Source organism: Gossypium raimondii, chromosome 11, assembly GCF_025698545.1.
Source record: "Gossypium raimondii isolate GPD5lz chromosome 11, ASM2569854v1, whole genome shotgun sequence".
NCBI classification, from domain to species: Eukaryota; Viridiplantae; Streptophyta; class Magnoliopsida; order Malvales; family Malvaceae; genus Gossypium; species Gossypium raimondii.
Genome location: NC_068575.1, coordinates 33,773,111 through 33,793,962, shown reverse-complemented (window position 1 = coordinate 33,793,962; position 20,852 = coordinate 33,773,111). Strand labels below are relative to the sequence as shown.

Here is a 20,852-nt window from a genome sequence, read left to right as displayed (position 1 = left end):
TTTTGGGATAAAGAACAAACAAATTCACAGGCAGTTTTCTTGTGTTGTCCGTAGATCAAATTTATCCGTCTTTCAAAAGTTTTGGATTAACCATACCTAATTCATCATCGTGTGATTTATTTATTTATTTTAAAAAATTCAGGTAATATTTAAATTTGATATATGATAATACTTTTCACAATTGATTTAAGGATATGTTTTAAAAAGCTCAATTGTTATTATTATTTTTGACTTCAGATAACATTAATTGATCCGTTATGTATATTATATTTTAATATTCAAATAAATTCAGATTTCAAAATAAATATAATAATAAAAAAATGGCAGGGAGGGGGCAGAAATTTGGATTGGACAAAAAATTAAAACCAATACAAAATTGAGTTAAATGTTGATCCAACACATTTATGAACAGATGTTCGGACACGCTGAAGCATAAGAAATCACACGCTCCCTCTCTATTTAAAAGAAAAACAAACAGTCTGTGGTGCGTGAGAGCGAGTTCCGAACCATTTCCAAACGCACATTTGATTGCGTCTGAAATTGTCCCACATAATTGTTCCCTTCATAAAGTTTGGAAAATGACTACGTTTTACGCCCAGTCCCACCCGTTTCCCCCATCCCCTCGTTTATAATCCCCAAAGAGGGAAAAATTAAAAAATAAAATTGAAAAATTAAAATGAGCCAAACATAGCTCATCGGGAACGCAGCATTTACATTACTGCTACTACTACCACTAGATTTTCAAAAACCCCTGCCTCTTTTTGGATTTTATTTTTTTGAGCTTTTATTCATTTTTTCCCCAATTTGTTTGGGGCGATGGGGGAGCAGAAGAGTAGCAACAATAACCGGTGGAACTGGGAGGTGAGTGGCTTCGAGCCACGGCGGACGTCGCCGTCGTCTCCGGAGGACCTACCTAGGGCCAGTGTTGCGCCGTTGATGCGACGGTACTCGATCTCGGCTGCCTCCTCGTTGGCTTCGCCGTTTTCTTCGGAATTTTCTAAGCAGGCTTTGGCTTCTAAGGTGCTCCGATTGAAGGATAAAGTTAAGGTAACGGTGTGAATCGGCTTCGGATTGTCAAAGTTTTCGAGTGATTAGTGTTTTAGCTGGTAACTTGTTCCGATGGAGTTGAAGAAGTCGCTTTAGTCTATCAATGTGATTTTAACTAAGCTCCGTTTTTAGGAATTAACATGCAGTGTTTTTGAGTAGTTTGTTTTAATCTATAAATTTTAACAAATACAACTAGAATATGCTTTTTTAATGTCATTTTCTGGAAGATTAGGTTTGCTGGGAAATTGATCCTAATTTAATGGAGGAGCTCAAAACTGTATAAAATTTTAATGGCGAATTAGAATTTGGATTTGATGAACCACAACTTGGTCATCAGTTTCTGGAATGTGAATTGCTGTTCATGCAGAAAACTCAGTTAGTTGAGAATGTTTAATACTGGTCGCATTCTTGCTACACAAGCTTCGGATCCTTCTTGATGATCCAAATTGTGTTGGTTTCAACTGTTGTAAGATTGTGCATTGCGTCCAATGTCGATTGGGATGCCCCTTTTTATGATATTTGAGTGGACTTTGTTGCCCAATATTTGGATGAAAAGAAAAGTTTTCCCCTCCTATCCTATATGGCAATTTTATGATAGTTCTGTGGAAAACTTGTAATACTGACAATGAATCTTTGACATAATGCATGTGCTGATCTTGAGGGACAACAACACGAGCCATTACCAAACAGTGGCTTGAGAATAGGAAATGAAATAGCTGGCTGACAATTCAAAAGTCAATTAATCTAATGTTAATATACTCCAAGGTCTGGCTTATTTTTCTTGGGAAGCCATTAAGGGATCTGTGCTCTGGTTTTCGGATGTGATACTTGTCTTTGATTCTATTAATAAATGAGCTTCTATATTATTACCTAAGTTTTGTTGTATCTCCTTGGTCTGGAAAGATAGCATATGGATTAGGTGATTGCTTGGGTTGAAGTTGATCACGAAATTTTGAGTGAATAATTTTGACTCTTGTCATATGCATTCAAGCTTAATGAAAGAACAGTTTTGGAAATCCTTAATTTCTCTGGTATTTTCTGAAGTCTGAAATAATGATTGGTAACATATGATGTCTTTGATGTTAGAAGCTTTTTTGGGGTGGGACTAAAGCAAAAATTGTTTTGGCTTACTATAGTAATTTAGTAAGCATTCTGGGTTTTATCATTGCAGTGTCTTGTGTTTGATGCATTTTTTTATTACATTAATTTGGCAGCTTGCAAAAGAAGACTACTTGGAGTTGCGACAGGAAGTTAATGATCTGCAGGAATATTCAAATGCTAAACTCGATCGAGTTACACGTTACCTAGGTGTTCTTGCCGATAAAACTCGTAAACTAGGTAATATATTAAGGTTTAGTGGCAGTTTGTTAGGGTTACGTTCATGAATTCCTTATGCTTCAGCTATTTTAGTGCTTGGTTTGCATGTCTAATGGTATATTCCAAAGATTCTTCTCCGGGGTTTGGTTTATTTGTAATCACCTTGTAATTTTTAGAAGAAACATTGTGCTATCTTTTCCTGTTGCCTATGATTTTGTGCTCATGAGATGAATTTTGAGATAAAAATTTAAAGAAAAAAGTTAAAAGTGCTTTATGTTGACCCCTTGTCCAAAAAGAACAAAGGGGATCCAAAAATGCTTTTAAAAGAAGCACTAAGAAGAAATAAGGAGAGCAAAAGAAATTAGTTGTTTGGTTAAAAACAGTAAAAAGGATAAAGAAAATAAATTCTTTATTTCCTTTATGCATGTTGCAGGAGTTGTGTCACCCTTGTTTTAATGCCTTTTATTGGAAGTTTGCTGCCGAAGCATGGAAATATAACCACTAGGGAAGCTAAAATGTGGTAACGTCATAAATGTTTGGTAATATGGATATGGTAATCAACCAAAGCATAATGAGGGTCTTCAGTTTATCCACAATTTTATGCATTTGATGGTGAATGGTGTGATTTTGTTTTGTTAGGTTTGTCTTCAATTTTTTTAGTTTGATAAGATCATTCAAGAATTTGTATTCTATTTGACAATAAAAGAAAGGGGGGAAAGCAAAGTAAAGAGCATCATATCTTAAAAATATAAATTACTGCAAATTGATAAAATACCTGTATACTCCAAATGGTTACACTATTGCCCCATCATTTCAAGATTTTGTTGTTGCTGAGTTCTATTACTTCTATTGATGGTTATAAATTGTCTCTAAATATAAATGGCAGATCAATTTGCCCTTGAAAGTGAGGCTAGAATATCTCCGTTGGTCAATGAGAAGAAAAGGTTGTTTAATGACTTATTGACAGCCAAAGGTACTTTCCAACTTTGTGCTTTCTGAATGATCTCTCCCTCCCTTTATTTTGAGATATTTACTGCGTGTATTATTTCTATCTGTTTTTCATGTCATGATGATAGTACTTTTCTTTGAGAAATGAGATTCTTTTTTCAGGAAACATAAAGTTATTTTGTCGGACAAGACCACTTTTTGAAGATGAAGGTCCTTCAGTTGTTGAATTTCCTGATGAGTGTACTATTCGTATAAATACTGGTGATGATACAATTGCCAACCCCAAAAAAGATTTTGAATTTGACAGGGTTTATGGGCCTCATGTTGGGCAAGGTTAGTACCGTTTCTTTTATTAATTTAAGAAAGAAGGAATTGACCAGAATTTGTGACTGTCAAAATATCTAATTTACTTTTTTATTGCTGGTAGTGGTTATACATGTTAGTTAAAACAAGAGTATATTGACATATGTTTCTCTGTAGCTGAGCTGTTCAGTGATGTTCAACCATTTGTGCAATCAGCCTTGGATGGATATAATATTTCCATATTTGCTTACGGACAAACTCAGTCAGGAAAGACACACACCATGGTTGTTTCCCTCTATTTCTCTCTCTACATGTGTGTCATATGTGCATGTGCTCTTGCACTATGTCTATGCATCTATCTATAAGATCAAAACTAGAATTGCTATGCATTTACTTGGGATAAAATGGCGAATTACCATCTTATTAGATAATCTCTCTCTCTCTTATTATTTTTAATTTTTTTGCTTATAAATATGTTTGATACATTAGTTTGATGGTTAAGATATTCATGTTTGCCACTAGTGGCTCTCACTTCCTCCAATGGAGCATCTTGTATCACTAGTTATGCCTTTTTAGGCCTCTTAAATCTGTCAACTGCTTGTACTTCTTTCAATTTTTCTTGTATTGGGACTTTGCTGCATTTGGCTTGTCTGTCTGTATAATTAGAATGACTAGTGATTACTTTAGACGGTTTGATGATTCATCATTGATATGATATGTCTTTAATTATTTTAGTCTGTATTATGCCTTTCTAGGCCTCTCAAATATATCAATTGCTTCTACTTTTCAATTTTCTTATATTGAGACTTTGCTGCATTTGGCTTATTTCTTTGTATATAGAATGACTAGTGATTACTTTTGACGGATGGATGATTCATCATTATTTATATGATAGCCTTGTATCCTTTTTTTAATCTGTATTGCTATTTTTTTTTCTTTCAAACTAAATGATTCCTGTCAAGAGTTGTTCACCTTTATTAGAGAAGCACCTTATTAAATGGGAATTTTATGTCTATTCATGGCCTTTCATATGCTAATATTAGCCTTGTTTTGGCTTTATTTATCTCAGGAGGGATCTAACCATGATCGTGGCTTATATGCTCGTTGTTTTGAGGAGCTGTTTGATTTAGCCAACTCAGATTTAACTTCAACATCAAAATTCAATTTCTCAGTCACAGCCTTTGATCTCTATAATGAACAGGTTTTTTAACTGTTCTCACTGTATTCTCACATTTCTAGTGGTTGTCACGAATCTCGATATCTCATTTTTGGTTTATATTGTTGAATGATCATTTCAACATGGTAATGTGGAAGTGTACTAATGCTGAGCCCTTAAATGTTCTTGTAGATAAGGGATTTGCTCTCAGAATCAGGGAGTACTTTACCAAAGATATGTTTGGAGTTACCGGAATCTTCTGTAGAACTTGTGCAGGACAAAGTTGATAACCCGATGGACTTCTCTAAAGTCCTGAAAGCAGCATTTCAAATCCGCGAAAGTGACACATCAAAGTTCAATGTTTCTCATTTGTATGACTTTAATCCTACTTTCTACCTCTCTTTTGTCATTAAATGCATGAGCATGCTATTAAATAAAGTTAATTCTAAGAAAATTATTTTTCTTTGTTTCTCAACTTCCTAATCCTCTATTAGTGATACTTCAATTTGTATATTTTATGTTCAGTTGACCTGCAGCATCTAATTATTTGCTCAAGATGTCTTTTGAAGCAATAAAATTTTATGTTGTATTTGTAATCAGAGTTTTGAGATTGTTTAGTTGTATGCCAATGTATAGGTTGAGATAGTGAAATTCAATTTGATTCTTCTATTTGTTACTCCATTTACATTGTATTTTATGGTTTTCTTACTGTGTGTCATTCTGTATTTATTTGGGTGAATTTCTTTTGTTACTTTTCTTCAGGATCATCATGGTGCACATATATTATAGTAATGTGATCAGTGGAGAAAACTCATACAGCAAACTTTCTCTGATTGACTTGGCTGGAAGTGATGGTCAAATTTTAGAAGAAGATAGCGGCGAGCGTGTGACGGACTTACTTCATGTCATGAAATCACTTTCAGCGTATGTCATCTTTACTGTTATTTTTCCTTTTATTGTTATAATATTTTCTGCTTGCTTACCAAGCTTGGAGAGCTGCATGTATGGAAGTTACCTCAGTGGACTGCCATCTTTTTTTTGAGAAGCTACTGGACTTAGTATATTCAATGCATTCACACTTATTGTTACTAAGACCTTTACCCCGACAAAAATTGACCAGCCTTTTTCCCTCTATGTCCTCAGTTGACAATATCATTACTATAACAAAGGGTGTTGTTATAGGCTTAGAAATTACTGCCCTTTTACTTTAGTTTATGGAAAATTTTCTGGACATCCTGAAATAGAAAAAGAATATAGAATAGCTACTTAGGGATGTAAAAGGTGCTTGTATACATTGTGGGTATCTTTTTTGCGCTACAACCATTGCCTGTCATAACAAGAACTTCCGACCTTTTCTCTTTTGTGCAAATGAAAATGCTTGTATTCGAAAATAAAAATATTAGTATTTATTAGGAAGGCTTGCTTTCTCTTTCATGTGGACTTGTGGCATATTTCTGATTTCACTCTCACCATTTAGCCCTGTTGTTACCTTTTGTGTGTTGCACGTGTAGGTTGGGAGATGTTTTGTCTTCTCTGACTTCAAAGAAGGATAATATTCCTTATGAAAATTCAATGCTTACCAATATTCTTGCAGACTCGCTAGGTATCCTCCTGCTTCTTATATATTTAAAATTTACTGACATTTCAAGGTGCTTGGCATAGAACTGAAAAACTGGATTGCTTGTAATGCTTTTGTCTTCGTCTTTGTTTTGCATACATATTTGTTACATCAAAATAATTTGATGGGAAAATGGGCCTGCCTATGGTGGTAGGTATGCTGAAAGGGGAATTTGTTGGTTTCATTGTGTTTTTTATTAGTTGAGGTCTCTTTCTGCTGTAATAGTTAACTGTCTCTTGCACCTTGACTGCAAAAAGGTGAAATTTAGAAGATAAGAACTAAGGGAAGGTTACTGATGATAGATCTTCTCAAAGCAACAAAAATATATAGTAATCTTCTCTACCTGTCAAATATAAAGGTTTGCAGTTTTTTACAAGAGCTGCTTGTTTTACCTTTATACCATTTGATTGTTATCGATTAAGTTCATCGGTATGGTTTCAGAATCCTTGGCTTTCTTCTTTTCGAACCTATTGCAAAATTTGGTGCATAGCTTTTTAAAAAGATTTATGTTTCATATCTTTGTCAAGGAAAGTTATTTTCCCTCATTTTAGTACCATCTGCATACTTAATTCAAGCATCCTTGATGCTATAATATTTTTTTTTTAAATGAAGAAGCATCCTTAATATAATTGATCTAGTAACATTCAGGAAAATCTAGTGAGTGGTCTAAGAATAACTTAGTGGTCTTATTGATGCAACTATCTTGCATCATACATCATATGTCTTGCCTTTTGTTCTCCTTTTCTCCTAAAAGTGTTGATACCTCACTATAACTTATTTAACATTCTGAACCAAGTTGTTATTGTAAATCCAATATTCTTGTTTCTGCAGGGGGAAACTCAAAAAGTTTGATGATTGTTAACATCTGTCCAAATGCTGCAAATCTATCTGAGACATTATCATCTCTCAATTTTGCTGCACGAGCTCGAAATTCTGTACTAAGCCTTGGAAATAGGGATACTATTAAGAAATGGAGAGATGTTGTAAGTCACTGATATTAATTTCTGAATTCAGAGTTAGATTTGAACTCCTTTTATTGTTTTGTTATTTAATAAACTAGTTTCCTGCATAATCATGTCAGTAAATTTATTTGAAGGAAGAAGTTTTAGCTACTTAGCAGTTAATATGCATGTTTGAAGGTCCACAAAGGGAGAGCTGATTCTAAAGCCAGAAGCAATATTAGGGTGAGATAAAAGACTTATAAACCTAGTAGTAGTGAAACACAGTTGAATTGAAGCCTAGAATCGACTTGGTGTCACATTGGCATTTTTTCCTCAGAAATAAACATAATTACTTGCTGTAGTCCATAAGAAATGTGCTGGTATGTGCATTTTGCATTTTTCAGTTCTTTTGCTTGTAATACATTGAATTGTTGATCATGGCTTAATTATTGGAATCTGCATCTTTATATCTTGCTATTATTTTTCTAGGCCAATGATGCACGCAAGGAGCTTTATGAGAAGGAAAAGGAAATTCAAGATCTGAAACAAGAGGTTTTGGGACTAAAACAAGAACTTAAAGGGGCAAATGATCAGTGTGTCCTACTATTCAATGAAGTTCAGAAGGCGTGGAAAGTTTCTTTTACTCTGCATTCAGACCTAAAGGTTTTGTAATTTTTTATTTTGGTTCTCTGTTTTTGCTGGGAGTTAAATCTTACTTAACTGGCTTACTGGAATTTGACATTTACCAGCTAGATCTTGATTTTTGCTACACAATACACATAATTTACAATTTTACATCCTTGGTGCTGTGTTTATTTTTGTTTGTGGTGATGCCAGCCACCCTCTCTCCTTTCCTCCTGTCTTTGGATTTTCAACTATCTGATGTTTCTTTTACTGTTTGGATCACCATGCGACTGTCTTATGGGCATTTCATACTATCACTATGGTAGAATGCTTTACTTTTTATGATAATTACAGATTTAGATGGTCTGGACTCTTCGTTCTTCAATATCTAGCCACATTCAAATGAGAATTGCTTGTCTTTAGGGGTATTTTGTAAAGTTCAAGGAATAAAGTAGTTGATGCTTTTGTCTTTAAGGGTATTTGCCTTATAGGTTCAGCATTTGGAGTTTGTTTTATGCACGTCAAGTTTATGCTATCAAATTTGTTTTATCTTTGGCATGCATCTTCTGATCTATCACTTATTAATCCAAAATGCAGTCTGAAAATGTTATGCTTGAGGACAAGCATAAAATAGAGAAGGAACAGAATGCACAGCTCAGAAATCAAGTTGCTCAATTGCTACAGTCGGAACAAGAGCAAAAACTGCAAATGCAACAATATGATTCAACGATTCAAACATTGCAGGTTGGTTTTAGATCAAAATTCATCATTTTGCATGCCTTTTTATGTTCATATGCATGCATGCATGCATATACTTCTATTGAAAGAAGAAGAAGAAAGGAAAACTGAGAATGATAAAGGTGGTTTGAATTTATCATTAAGGAATCTGTACATCCATAGTTCTGTTCTCAAGATCAAGAGTTTTCATGTCTATATGGTTGGTTGCTTGGTAAGATGACCTTTTATGATGTAGGCAAAAGTAAAAAGTCTTGAATTGCAACTCAATGAAGCCATTCGTTCTGGTGAAGCTAAGTCCGTTAGCTCAGAAAAGGGGTCTGGAGTTTCAACAATATCAAAAACAGCAGGGGATGGTATGGATTCTTCAGCTGTGACTAAGAAACTTGAGGAGGAACTCAAGAAACGTGATGCTCTGATTGAGGTCTGCTGAACTTGCAACTACAATCTATTTTTTTTTTATTCTTTTTATTGTTAATTAATGATAGTAGTACTACTGCTAAAGGATATGTGTTCATAATTTACAATCAAAATCTGTTGAAGTTTTGGTGTCAATATTATCTTTGTGCTGCAGTATAGTTATGATATAAGAGGTTGTTGCTTTTTTTTAATTCTAGACACGGAAAATCCTGCGTAAAATAACTGTACTCCTTCTGCCTACTTGATCATTCTACCATATAAATCTATCTATTAATTAAGAAAATTTATCACATTTTATCACTTATCATCATTTTCTAATTTAATGCATCTTATCTTTTGTAATTCTGCTGTAATATTTTAATATTATTGGGGTGTAGACTAGTAATGTTGTGAAGCGTCATTGACTTTTTAAAAAAAGGTCAATTTAGTGGGACCTATTAGAATGTAAATGTGGAAAAGTGGAGTGGGAGAAGACTACTTTATTTGAGATAACTTGTAGTTGTTCTGAAAAGAGTACCGATCCTTTAGCTGACAAGTCCATGGTGCAATAATTTTCCCTTGACAGATCACAGTTGGGAGCATCTATGCAAAAAAGTGGTTGGGTTAGGCTAATATGGTTTTGAGTTTGTGTTATTCCTTTATAACTTTGACTGGTAAAAAAATGTTTCGAGTTTATGTAGAATATGCTGAATTAGTTACTCCACTAAGGGGAGATAATGGAGTTTGATTGGGTAAAAATTAGTAATGGTAGAAAGATCAATTGGTCTTCAATCCAAACAACCCAGTCAAATATGATGCCCGCTTGGATGATTGATAGGGAACTATATCATTCCTTGAAGAGCTGTCAGATGGTGGCTCTGGAAAATATCTTTGAACTCCCACGACTAGCTTTTCAAATTTGTTTCGCTTATTTGCTCTTGAAATGCTTTTTCCAGTCACTTAAATGATTGACTAGACTTTCTCCCTATAGTTTAGTTTTGTTCTTACATGAATTTTATTGCAAATACAGAGGTTGCATGAAGAAAATGAGAAATTATTTGATAGATTGACCGAGAAAGCATCTACGGGTGGATCACCACAGGTAATCTTTTTATTTTAATTTCCTATGTATCAAATCAGCATGATTGTATTACTTTACTGTCTGTCTCAAATTAGCATCAATAATTAGCCTTGTTGTAACTTGTGTGGACTTTTTCGCCATCGTTCTTTTCTTATAAGCTTAGATGCTACTTTAGGTTTTTCTGTTTGTAAAATCTTTTATGATTTTGGGCTAAAATGCTGCTAATGCAGGTGCCAAGCCCATTTTCAAAAGGAACAGCAAACACTCAGCCTCAAGACCCTGGGAGGTGCTACTTCATTTTTGCAGTAGCTTCAATTGCATATTGTTTCAGACTACCTTCATGGCTGGTTATTGAACTTCTTTTGTAATTGTCTTTAAACAGGAATGATCGACGGTCCATCGATGTCCCTTTGCAATTGGCCATGGATAAGACTGATGGTGCAGGTGCTTTGGTTAAAGCTGGTTCTGATAAGGTTAAAACCACACCTGCTGGAGAATATCTTACTGCTGCACTGAATGACTTTGATCCTGACCAATATGACAGTATTGCTGCGATTTCAGATGGAGCAAACAAGCTTTTGATGCTGGTAAGCTTTAGAACTTGTTTAATTGTTTGGTCTAAACTCTGAAGTCCAAACTATGATTTGGAGCCAAACAGTCTTAAAACTCACTCAAAAAGGGATAAAGCTGTCCTGCAATGTGTCATCCTTAATGATGGGGTCCCATAGAAACCAAATTTATGATTGTTTTTCTTTTGCAATGTTTTGTATATTCATGCCTCTTTTCTTCTGGATTGTTGAAAAAAAGCGATGTTACGTTCTTTTTGTTTAGATTTTTGGCAGAAAACAGGCATTTTTTTGGTTCTATATCAAATGATCTCCTATCATTGGAAAATGCTGGGATGTCTTTTAATTATTTTGAAGTTCTATATCTATATCGGTTTATGTTCTAAAGCCTTGTATCCTTTTTGTCTTCTAATTATTTTGAAATGCTAGATTAATCCAATCTCAATTTTCCTATGGTTCAATGTTAGGACAACTTACTTGAACAGCCATTAAATTATGCAGATTGATTGTATTACTTGTTAACATTCTGAGATATGTTTGGTAAAATGGTGGAGATCTACAAAATTTGACAGCCATCTACAATGTTGCAGGTCCTGGCAGCTGTCATTAAAGCAGGTGCTTCTAGAGAGCATGAAATACTTGCCGAAATTAGAGATGCTGTTTTTGCTTTTATCCGAAAAATGGAACCAAAGAGAGTAATGGATACCATGCTTGTTTCCCGTGTTAGAATTTTATATATAAGGTCTTTGCTTGCTAGATCACCGGAGCTTCAGTCCATCAAGGTAACTATATACTAGATGCTGGTTTTTACTCAATGTCTATATATACTTTTACTGTTATGGAGATGAATGTGAATTTCATCTTTCAATTTTTAGGTTTCCCCTGTTGAGTGCTTTCTAGAAAAGCCTAATTCAGGACGCAGTAGAAGTTCCAGCCGAAGTAACAGTCCTGGAAGATCTCCTGTGCGCTATGTTGATGAGCAGATCCAGGGATTTAAAGTAAATATAAAGCCAGAAAAAAAATCAAAGTTGTCTTCTGTTGTTTCAAGAATACGTGGATTTGATCAGGTATGTGCTACCATAAGTGTTTGGTTCTTTTCCTTTGCATCGGCTGGTAGAGAACCGTAGCCTGCTCCTTGATGGAAGCTTCTTATTTTTAATGGTTCTCATAAAAAAATTACAGTAGTCATTATATGTTTCAAATTCTTTAATGCATACACTTATCTGGTTTAGATGTATCTTCATGTGGCATGAGAACCATCAAAGTTCGAAGTTTCTTAAATGAGTACAATTAAACGTACAGGATACCCTGAGGCAGCAGCAGGTTACTGGTGGAAAGCTAAGAGAAATACAAGAGGAGGCCAAAAGTTTTGCTGTTGGAAACAAGGCTCTTGCTGCTCTTTTTGTCCATACTCCTGCTGGTGAATTGCAGCGGCAAATTAGGTCGTGGCTTGCAGAAAACTTTGAGTTTCTTTCTGTTACAGGGGATGAAGCATCTGGGGGGACCACTGGCCAGCTAGAGCTTCTTTCAACTGCTATTATGGATGGTTGGATGGCTGGGCTAGGTGCTGCACTCCCTCCTAATACGGATGCTCTTGGTCAGCTTTTATCAGAGTATGCAAAGCGGGTTTTTACTTCTCAGTTGCAGCACTTGAAGGTATGTAATATACCATAAAGATAACTCTTTATCCATCTTTCTGTAACTTGTCTTTTTTAACTATTTAGTTTAGACATGAGTATGCCAAACATTGGACTAAGATTTGCTATAGATATGCATTAATTTTATACGGTGGTAGTTTCTATCTTCCCTCTGAATAATTGTTTTCTCAAACACCATGACATAAACCCATGGTTTTTTTACTCAAGTAAATGCTTACCTTTTTGGTAGGAAAGTTGGACCGATAGTTTATTGGGTTATATCCAAAATCTGGATTATCATTGCGACCTAGTCAAATCTTCAATACTTCTTATATTAAGAGAACCGTATAAGTTATTTTTCATTTTAGGTTCTTAAGGGATTAATTTTAAGATTTTTTTTTTCTTTGCTTCTGCTGATTTTAGAAATCTCTTCCCTATATTTTGATTGAACTAAAACAAGGGAAGGGAAAATAACTTTTCCTTGTTTGGATTTTTTTTTATTCAAGCAAAAGAAATTAAAGGGGGTTCAATATCCTAGCTTTCCCTTGAAACTCTCCATATTTATTTTCCCCGTATTTGGGGGGAAATTGGGAAAAGGAAAGTAATTTTTTTAAAGATGTGAAATACCGTTTTTTATTTTGTCAATCTTTTACGTAATTTATTTTATGAAAAGGATATAATTAGGAAAAAAACCATTATAATCAATCATTCCCTTTTCTTTCCATTGTTTAACCAAACAAAGGTTGTAAAAATTCCTTTACTTTCATTTCCTTACTAATTTTAATTATTCAAACAAAATACTCACATCGTTTCCTTTCTTTAACCTTCTTTTCCTTCATATTTTTCTACCCAAACATGGTGTTAACTTTACTCGTGGCATGTGTTCTGTTGATAGGGAGGTACATCTTAATAGAGTAGGGATGGTTCCGTGAGTGGAAGGATACCAATTGTTATTCTTGTTAGTTTCTTCAAAATTTTGGGTGCAATGTTTAGCATGTAAGAATTCTTGACGTTGTTCCAAGCAGGGTAAGGTAGTGAGACATATCTCTTTTTACTTTCAGGCTTAAGATAGTTGTAAGTCAAAGGATAACCTCTTTTTTTGGTGTAATCATTCAACCTTTACAGTTCATGGGGAAAAAAGTTGTTTTATAGAAAGTGGGAAGATTACAAGTATAACCTGAGCACGAAAATCAATTTATATTCATTATGTTTATTTACTAATATTTAAATCTAGCATAATGAACAATTAAGAACAAGTCAGTATGCTGGACCTCTGATAATAAGTGCCTAAATCTCTGGGAACCAATTACTTTTTTACTCAAAAAATAATGTTAACCAGTCAAGAGGGAAGGCCCGGTATGTTCATTCTTTAATGACAAATAAAATAAGTTTCATTGTCTTGATCGATCGAAATGATTGCCTTGAAGGTTTTTGGGCCAGTTTCTCTGGAACTAATAAAAGGTGAAAGATGTTGAATTCTAGATTTCCTCAAAATTTGTTTCTTCCTCTGTCTTTAGTGTGATATTGTATTTGAAACTCTGTTTTTCATCATTTTCATTCTTATCTGAGCTTTGTGTTTCTTGGGATTTCATATTGTAGTCTTCCTAGTTGCCCCAACTCTCGTCTTATCTTTTAGGGGGCTGGATGGAGGCAGGGCACTACAAACATTTTCTAGGCACTATAGAAAATGTTCACATTAATAGATAATTTTATTGATAATATTTAGTGTGACTATGCGTATTGAATTGCAATAGAAAAAGCTCCTGCTGTTCTATTAGTTGCCTATATGTGCCTTGCAAGTGTTTCTTGTATATGCTTATGGAAAGCGCTCAATTTTATTACACACCTCCCCGCTTAAAAAAAAATGAACTATAAAAAACCAATTGTGCAGTTCATTGTAGACATTGCAAGCTTGTTTATGCTTATGGAAAACGCTGCAATACCCCCCCCCCCAAAGAAAAAAAAAGGATAGAAGACCAATTGTGTGATTCAGTGTATACATTGCTAATAACCTTTTTTTTTTCCCTCTGCTAGGATATTGCTGGAACCCTAGCAACAGAAGAGGCTGATGATGCTTCCCAAGTGGCAAAGTTGCGTTCAGCTCTTGAATCTGTTGATCACAAACGAAGAAAGGTGAACCATCATGTTTTTTTTTTCTGCCGCATAAATATCTTATAATTAGCTTCTATGTACAGATTAGCTGTTGTTTTATCTAAAGTTAATGTTTTTAATGTAATCATGTGTACCAGTTTTTCGGAGTAGCTTAATTTTAATGTCATAATTCTTGATCTAGCAAAATTCACCATTATTAGAAAGAGGTCTTGAGAGTTGTGAATGCTTGACGTATCTGTTGTGACTTCTTGGCCAAGGCCCTGACTCTTTAGATGATCTTTGTGGTTGACCTTGATTACTCCAGTCAGCATGTTTAGTGTGGTTAGTTTGCTTCATAGATCAGGACAATTTATGGTCAATAAAATACTTGCATCTGGATGTTAGAATAACTTGTTACTTATTCTTTATCTTCAAATGTCCTTTTCCAGGTGTCTTAGGGTGTATGACATTGACCCTTTTATGGAAAGCTGAGAAATTCCTTTCATGTTCAATAAGAATTCAGGATCGTTTTGATCTCTTTTTCTGTAGCATTTAGATTTAAAATCTCTGGTTGCCATTGTATTATGTACTATTGTCTGCTTGCTTTTATCCCTTTGTTATCTCCTTCATATTCTCAAAAGCATTATTGGTCTTTTAGCTGAATTTCGCATGAAGACGTTATTAGCTGGAACACGCTAATATTTTGTATGTCAGAAGTTATATATGCTGACAGATTAGAATGATATTTGTTTGTGATTAGATTTTGCAACAAATGAGAAATGATGCTGCGTTGCTAACATTGGAGAATGGTAGTTCACCCATTCAGAACCCTTCTACTGCAGCTGAAGATGCCCGTTTAGCTTCTCTGATTTCTCTTGATGGCATCTTGAAGCAAGTCAAGGTGTTTAGCTCGTCTCCAAGTTGCTGTTTACTTCTACTCAATGATTCTCAGTAGAGTAATAAAAAAATTTACATTGTTCTTATGTGTTGAGCAGGATATAACAAGGCAATCTTCTGTAAGTAGCATGGGTAGAAGTAAGAAGAAAGCAATTATAGCATCACTAGATGAGCTGGGGGAACGAATGCCCTCCCTTCTTGACATCGATCATCCATGCGCTCAGAGGCAAATTGCCAATGCTCGGCGCCTGGTTGAGGTATGGGATTGTCTTTTTAGCATTTTTAGTGCTGCAAAATTTCTTATACATGTGCTTCCAACTTGGTCATTAAATGAATTATCCAAACTAGTTTGTAACTATGTTTCTGTAGCTTTTCTATATATTTATGTGGATGGCCAGGGCCAGGTATGGAGATGCCTGTCCCATATTTTATTATCCCTGAAATGTCTGAATCCTATGTTTTCCAAAAGCTTAAAGTGTTCCATACCAACACAAATTCTTCTGAATGAGACATGTAGTTTGTGTATTTGGTGCATAATGAGAACTCTTCGAACCTGTACTTTATGGTTATAGGGTTGTTGGTAACAAAATTGCCCAAACAACATGAGCAAAGTAGACTACCAAGTGCTCTAGAAGGAACAATGATTTCATTGTTGCATCACTTTATCTGCCCTTTTGACAATTGAATGACAAAGTGCTGCACTACATCTTATATTTTATTGAGGTTAGCATTTATAGTGCTTCATTTGTTTTTCTCACCCTCTTTAATCTGCTATGTACTTCTGAAGTCGGTTCGTGAAGAGGATGATCCGGCACCAGAGATACACCATGCTCAAAGGCCATCTGCGGAATTGGGATCTGGTACTGATACAGATGTTGCACAATGGAATGTATTACAATTCAACACAGGCTCAACAACCCCATTTATCATCAAGTGTGGAGCAAATTCCAATTCCGAACTGGTTATCAAAGCAGATGCAAAGGTTCAGGAACCCAAGGGTGGTGAAATTGTGAGGGTTGTTCCTAGACCCTCTGTTTTAGAAAATACGAGCTTGGATGAAATGAAACAAATATTCTCTGAACTTCCAGAGGCTCTGAGCTTACTTGCCCTAGCCAGGACTGCGGACGGCACCCGAGCTCGGTATTCCAGATTGTATAGGACATTGGCGATGAAGGTTCCATCGCTAAGGGATCTAGTTGGGGAGCTCGAAAAGGGGGGAGTATTAAAAGATGTAAAGTCGTGAATGCAAAGGGTGTTAGTTTTATTTTTCTGATGTTGGAGTGTGTGTGGGGGCTGCGATTTGCAGGGACAAAGTGGGTGTTGTTGTAAACCTGTGATTTGACGTGCTTTGTAGGGATTTGCGGAGTCAAATGTATTGGAAGGTGGTGCAACTGTTGATGCCCCTTGTATCACATCTCACGTTGATAATAGTGGCAATTTTATGCAGGCATCCATGATTTTTGAGTACCGAATTTTACATTCAAATATAATTTCCAACAGCAACAGAATCATACAAGTTTAAGTAGAGCTCTAGGTATTTAGCTTAGTTTAAAGAAGTTTTATACGTGGAAAATAAAACTTTTCTTAATTACAATTGGTTAGGATAGTTTACTAGAATCTTAGTCTATAAATTCAAAATGGCATGTTTCTAGAGATTTTTTGTAATTTTTTTTTGGCAACGATAATCTATTTTTATTTATAATTCGTAATTCAATTTATCTTAAATTCAAAATTCAGACTCGTTTCTCATCTTTGATTTCCTGCTTCCGAAAATTCAAAGACCAAGAATTTAAGAACTTCTCAACCGCCATTCCTTATATTTCTCTTTAGTTTCGATTTTTCTTTTTTGTACTTTCTATCTATCAATTCCAATTTCCTTATAATCTTGTCCCCTTTTAGCCTGGCTTCAAACTTTATTTGCATCCTAAAAATTCAATTCATGATATAATTCTTCCCTCGATTTTGATCCAATTAAATAAATTCAACAATGGGATCCTCAAAAGGAGATTTTATTTTATAATACTATGAACTGAATTGTAATTTTAATCGAGATGCATCTTTTCAAAGGACAACCATATCCCAACCCCCCCCCTCTTTCTAAACGGCTCATTGTTTACTGGCTACGCCATTTCTCATTCCTTCATCAACCTCATAGTTGCATGGGACGAGTCTCAGTCCACTCCCAGTTTGCTGATTATCCTCTCGCATTTGCTACTAATCATCACCTCGGCCTACGGGCATTAGCAGCCATTTGCTGCTATTATCCCCCTCCAAAGGGAAGATTCTTACCCGTTACCCCTGCGCCATTGGGAGCATCCAACTTGCATGTGTTAAGCATGATATCTATTTCACTAATCTGAAGTTGTAGTTAGAACAAGATATACAGACCTATTTTGGTCCCAAAAAGTTATTTCTTTCACCCTGCCTCCCTTCACATAAAACTTTATGCTTCCCCTACTCAATTTCATGGTTGCATTTCTACGAAAAATGAATAGCTCACTATGTAAACTAAAACTTAGTAATCAAGTCTATAAAACAAGGGTTCCCATGATATTATTGTCACCATCAATAACTTGAAAACTATGTATGATATGTGAGGCAACGAACAAATGCATTTTCCGAAAGGAGATTTGCAGCACATACCAATCTTAAATCGGTTGAACCAAAGCTGGGAAATTTTGTAGACAGGATCTATCTTTTCGGTGAAGTGTGAAGTCAGTTTCAATGCTTATAAAATACGAGTTCTCTACTACAGTTGGCTTTGATAGCCTCTTCTAGTTTCTCAGATTGATCGAATTCAACCTTGAAGGAAACCATGGTGGTCCCATCTTTGCCTGTATCATAATCCTGTTTGATGTCCTCAACTTCGAAAGATTGTAACTGCAGCAAAGAACAAGGTTACCATGTGATACATTTTGAAGGTCCCCTTTCTAGGGCAAAGACAACGAGAGTAACAAAATATTAGAAGAATTTCAACAATGCAACTTACATACACCAATTTTAATTAGTTATCACCTCTACATAACTAAAACCAAATATAAATATAAAGTTGAGAGCAAATAAAAAGAAGGCATAAAATGGGAGAGAAAATTATATAGCTTGTTTTGATCCCCAAAAGTTAAATAAATAGTTTAAAATCATCTTATCCCTAATTAAGAGATACCATTCTTTTGAACCCAGAGTTTAACTCGGTTGGTTCATGCTATTACCCTTAAGAGGTGGTATTCACATAATCTGGGATCCAAATCACAGCATCTGTAATCCTTAGTTTACAACCTACTTTGTAACATGCTGGTTCCAGAAAATGATTCATTCGAGGTCACAATATGACTCAGATGAACTGAAACTAACACTTACAAATAGACATGAAAAAATTGACTTGTTACTAAAGGGACATGTCGCTAGAGAAACAAGCAAGCGGCATCCAAGGATGTTACAATCATTATTCATACACATCCTAATGGTGATAATCAGATGAGAAACTACAACCACACACATTCCAATCATACTAATCGGATCAGAAACTAAATTACATATCCAACACATTCTGACGGCGATAAGCCAATAATTGGATGAGAAACCACATTAAGAGAAATTTATATAAAAGAAGCATGAAATTTTTCTACTTTTTATTTGTAAACATTATATGCAAACAACTAACAGACACTAAACACTAACCATAAAATATCAATTTACTTGGCATTTAGAAGGACTAATTTAAACAGGGAAAAAATTGCTCACTTGATGGTATAGAACTCCCAAAAGATCGAAAGGAACCTCCACTCCCATTGGAACCTTCAAAAATTCCAATCAAATATCAACATTTCCAAATATTAAAATCATAAAATTTAAAAATTAAAATTGTCATACATAGATTATTTCCATTCTTACTTTAGATTTTACAAGACAAGTTGGAGCATTTCTCAAGCATTCCGAGGCCACTCCACCATAAGCCCTAACAAGTCCTCCCGTTCCCAATTTAATTCCCCCAAAATACCTGAAATTTATTTGAAGATTCATGTTATTTGTCCCTTCAATTTTGATCATGGCAATATATGTCAAAAGTAAATAAATATACCTAATAACGACCACCATGATTCTGTCTAAACCTGAAGAAACAATTGCAGAATGAATCGGCTTCCCCGCCGTTCCAGAAGGTTCGCCGTCATCATTCGACCGATACTGATCCCCAACCTATTAAACTTTTGATAGGTCAATTATGAGGTAAGATGAATGAGATGATAGAAAAGCGTGGTGTCATATTAGATTACCTTGTAAGCCCAACAATTGTGAGTGGCACGCGGATCCTTGACTTGGTTGAGGAAAGAGTGAGCGGACTGCTCGTTAGAGATGGGACCAGCGATGGCGATGAATTTGCTCTTTTTTATTTCTTTTTCGAATGTTACTGTTTCTTTAATGGTGGTGAAGGCGCCTGCGTTGCTGGGGGTGCCGGAGCTGCTGGCGGTAGTGACCATTGGTTTTTTGACGGTGGAGAGGGCGGAAATTGAGGCGGAGAGGCAGTGGTTGACCTTGTGGCAGTAGCGATAGCCAGGTGTTGTTATTACAACTGGCATTTGCTTGTTTTTGGTTCTTTTCGTTTCAATAAAATCAGTGACAAACAAGCCTTTTTCGTACTCCGGCAGCCGTTTCAAAAGGTAGTCCACTCGTATTTAAACGAGACGTTGCAACACCCATTTTACTATTTTTTTATTAAAATTTAATCTTTATATTTTTATTTTTCAAAATTTAATTCCTCTATTTTTCAAATTTCAAAATTTAAATCTAACTCTTAATATTATTTTGTTAAATTCGAATTCATTACTAACTTAATTCTATTTAATTACATTACTATTAAGCGAGTTTTTATTTTAAAATATTACACTAATAAATTTAATAAACAATTAATAACAATTAATTTGAATGTAATAAAAATTAATACAATTTTATCTAATTATTCTAGTGTATATTTGTTGGGTTATTCGCTCTTTAATATTTAATATATGTTCCTTATTATCATTTGTTGGTCATTGATCAAGTTAATCATCATCAATTTTAATCTACATCATTAATATTATCAAGATCTTCTTTTTTCATGTACTTTTCGAAGTACATGTATCATCTCAATTCCACTTATGATTGAAGTTATGAAATAAGCAATATGTTAGTACTATACAACCTTTTTTTTATATTATAATAAGGTGATGTTAATAGCGGAAATATTTTTTTAGATCAACAAATTTCTTCTCAATCACATTTCGAAGCTTTGAATATCTCAAATTAAAGAGTTTGTAAGCTGTTCATAGTGCTACCAACGACATGTCCTTAATCTAATTGAAATAAGGAGGCGACCATTATAACATTTATAAGGATTTTGAATTTCTTGGGTTAGTATAGAATATATATATATATATATATATTTATATAAGATAAATTTTTAGATTTTTGTGCAAATAAACAAGTGGGATAAGCTATCTATACGTTAGAATTTTTAG

The 20,852-nt window shown here is 34.8% G+C and overlaps 2 protein-coding genes across 7 annotated transcripts; one reads left to right on the top strand and one right to left on the bottom strand.

Annotated features, from left to right (window-relative positions):
* Nucleotides 1–593: 593 nt before the first annotated feature.
* Nucleotides 594–16,827, top strand: LOC105804149 (kinesin-like protein KIN-14B). 2 transcript variants are annotated; one of them, XM_012636642.2, is made up of 24 exons: nt 594–1,047; nt 2,262–2,385; nt 3,251–3,337; nt 3,475–3,645; nt 3,793–3,899; nt 4,685–4,816; nt 4,964–5,142; nt 5,534–5,695; nt 6,283–6,374; nt 7,221–7,372; nt 7,529–7,573; nt 7,820–7,993; nt 8,552–8,698; nt 8,928–9,113; nt 10,119–10,190; nt 10,400–10,455; nt 10,552–10,756; nt 11,326–11,517; nt 11,611–11,802; nt 12,038–12,391; nt 14,407–14,505; nt 15,224–15,364; nt 15,459–15,617; nt 16,148–16,827. In XM_012636642.2, exons 1-24 carry the CDS (start codon nt 817–819, stop codon nt 16,601–16,603), a joined length of 3,915 nt encoding a protein of 1,304 aa, XP_012492096.1. In that variant the 5' UTR covers nt 594–816; the 3' UTR covers nt 16,604–16,827. The 2 variants fall into 2 exon arrangements, with proteins under 2 accessions (XP_012492096.1, XP_012492097.1); XM_012636643.2 differs by lacking the exon at nt 7,529–7,573 and having other exon boundaries at nt 596–1,047.
* A 469-nt stretch (nt 16,828–17,296) lies between these two features.
* Nucleotides 17,297–20,024, bottom strand: LOC105804150 (uncharacterized). Of its 5 annotated transcripts, XR_001136753.2 has the most exons (7): nt 19,632–20,024; nt 19,439–19,554; nt 19,252–19,357; nt 19,102–19,155; nt 18,004–18,240; nt 17,749–17,838; nt 17,297–17,658 (listed from the first exon to the last, which is right to left on the bottom strand). XR_001136753.2 is itself a non-coding variant. In XM_012636644.2 (5 exons), the coding sequence occupies exons 1-5, from the start codon at nt 19,932–19,934 to the stop codon at nt 18,082–18,084; spliced, it is 738 nt and encodes a 245-aa protein (XP_012492098.1). In that variant the 5' UTR covers nt 19,935–20,024; the 3' UTR covers nt 17,297–18,081. The 5 variants fall into 5 exon arrangements, 1 of the variants encoding a protein (XP_012492098.1); XR_008190930.1 differs by having other exon boundaries at nt 17,749–18,240; XR_001136752.2 differs by having other exon boundaries at nt 17,297–17,838.
* Nucleotides 20,025–20,852: the final 828 nt, after the last annotated feature.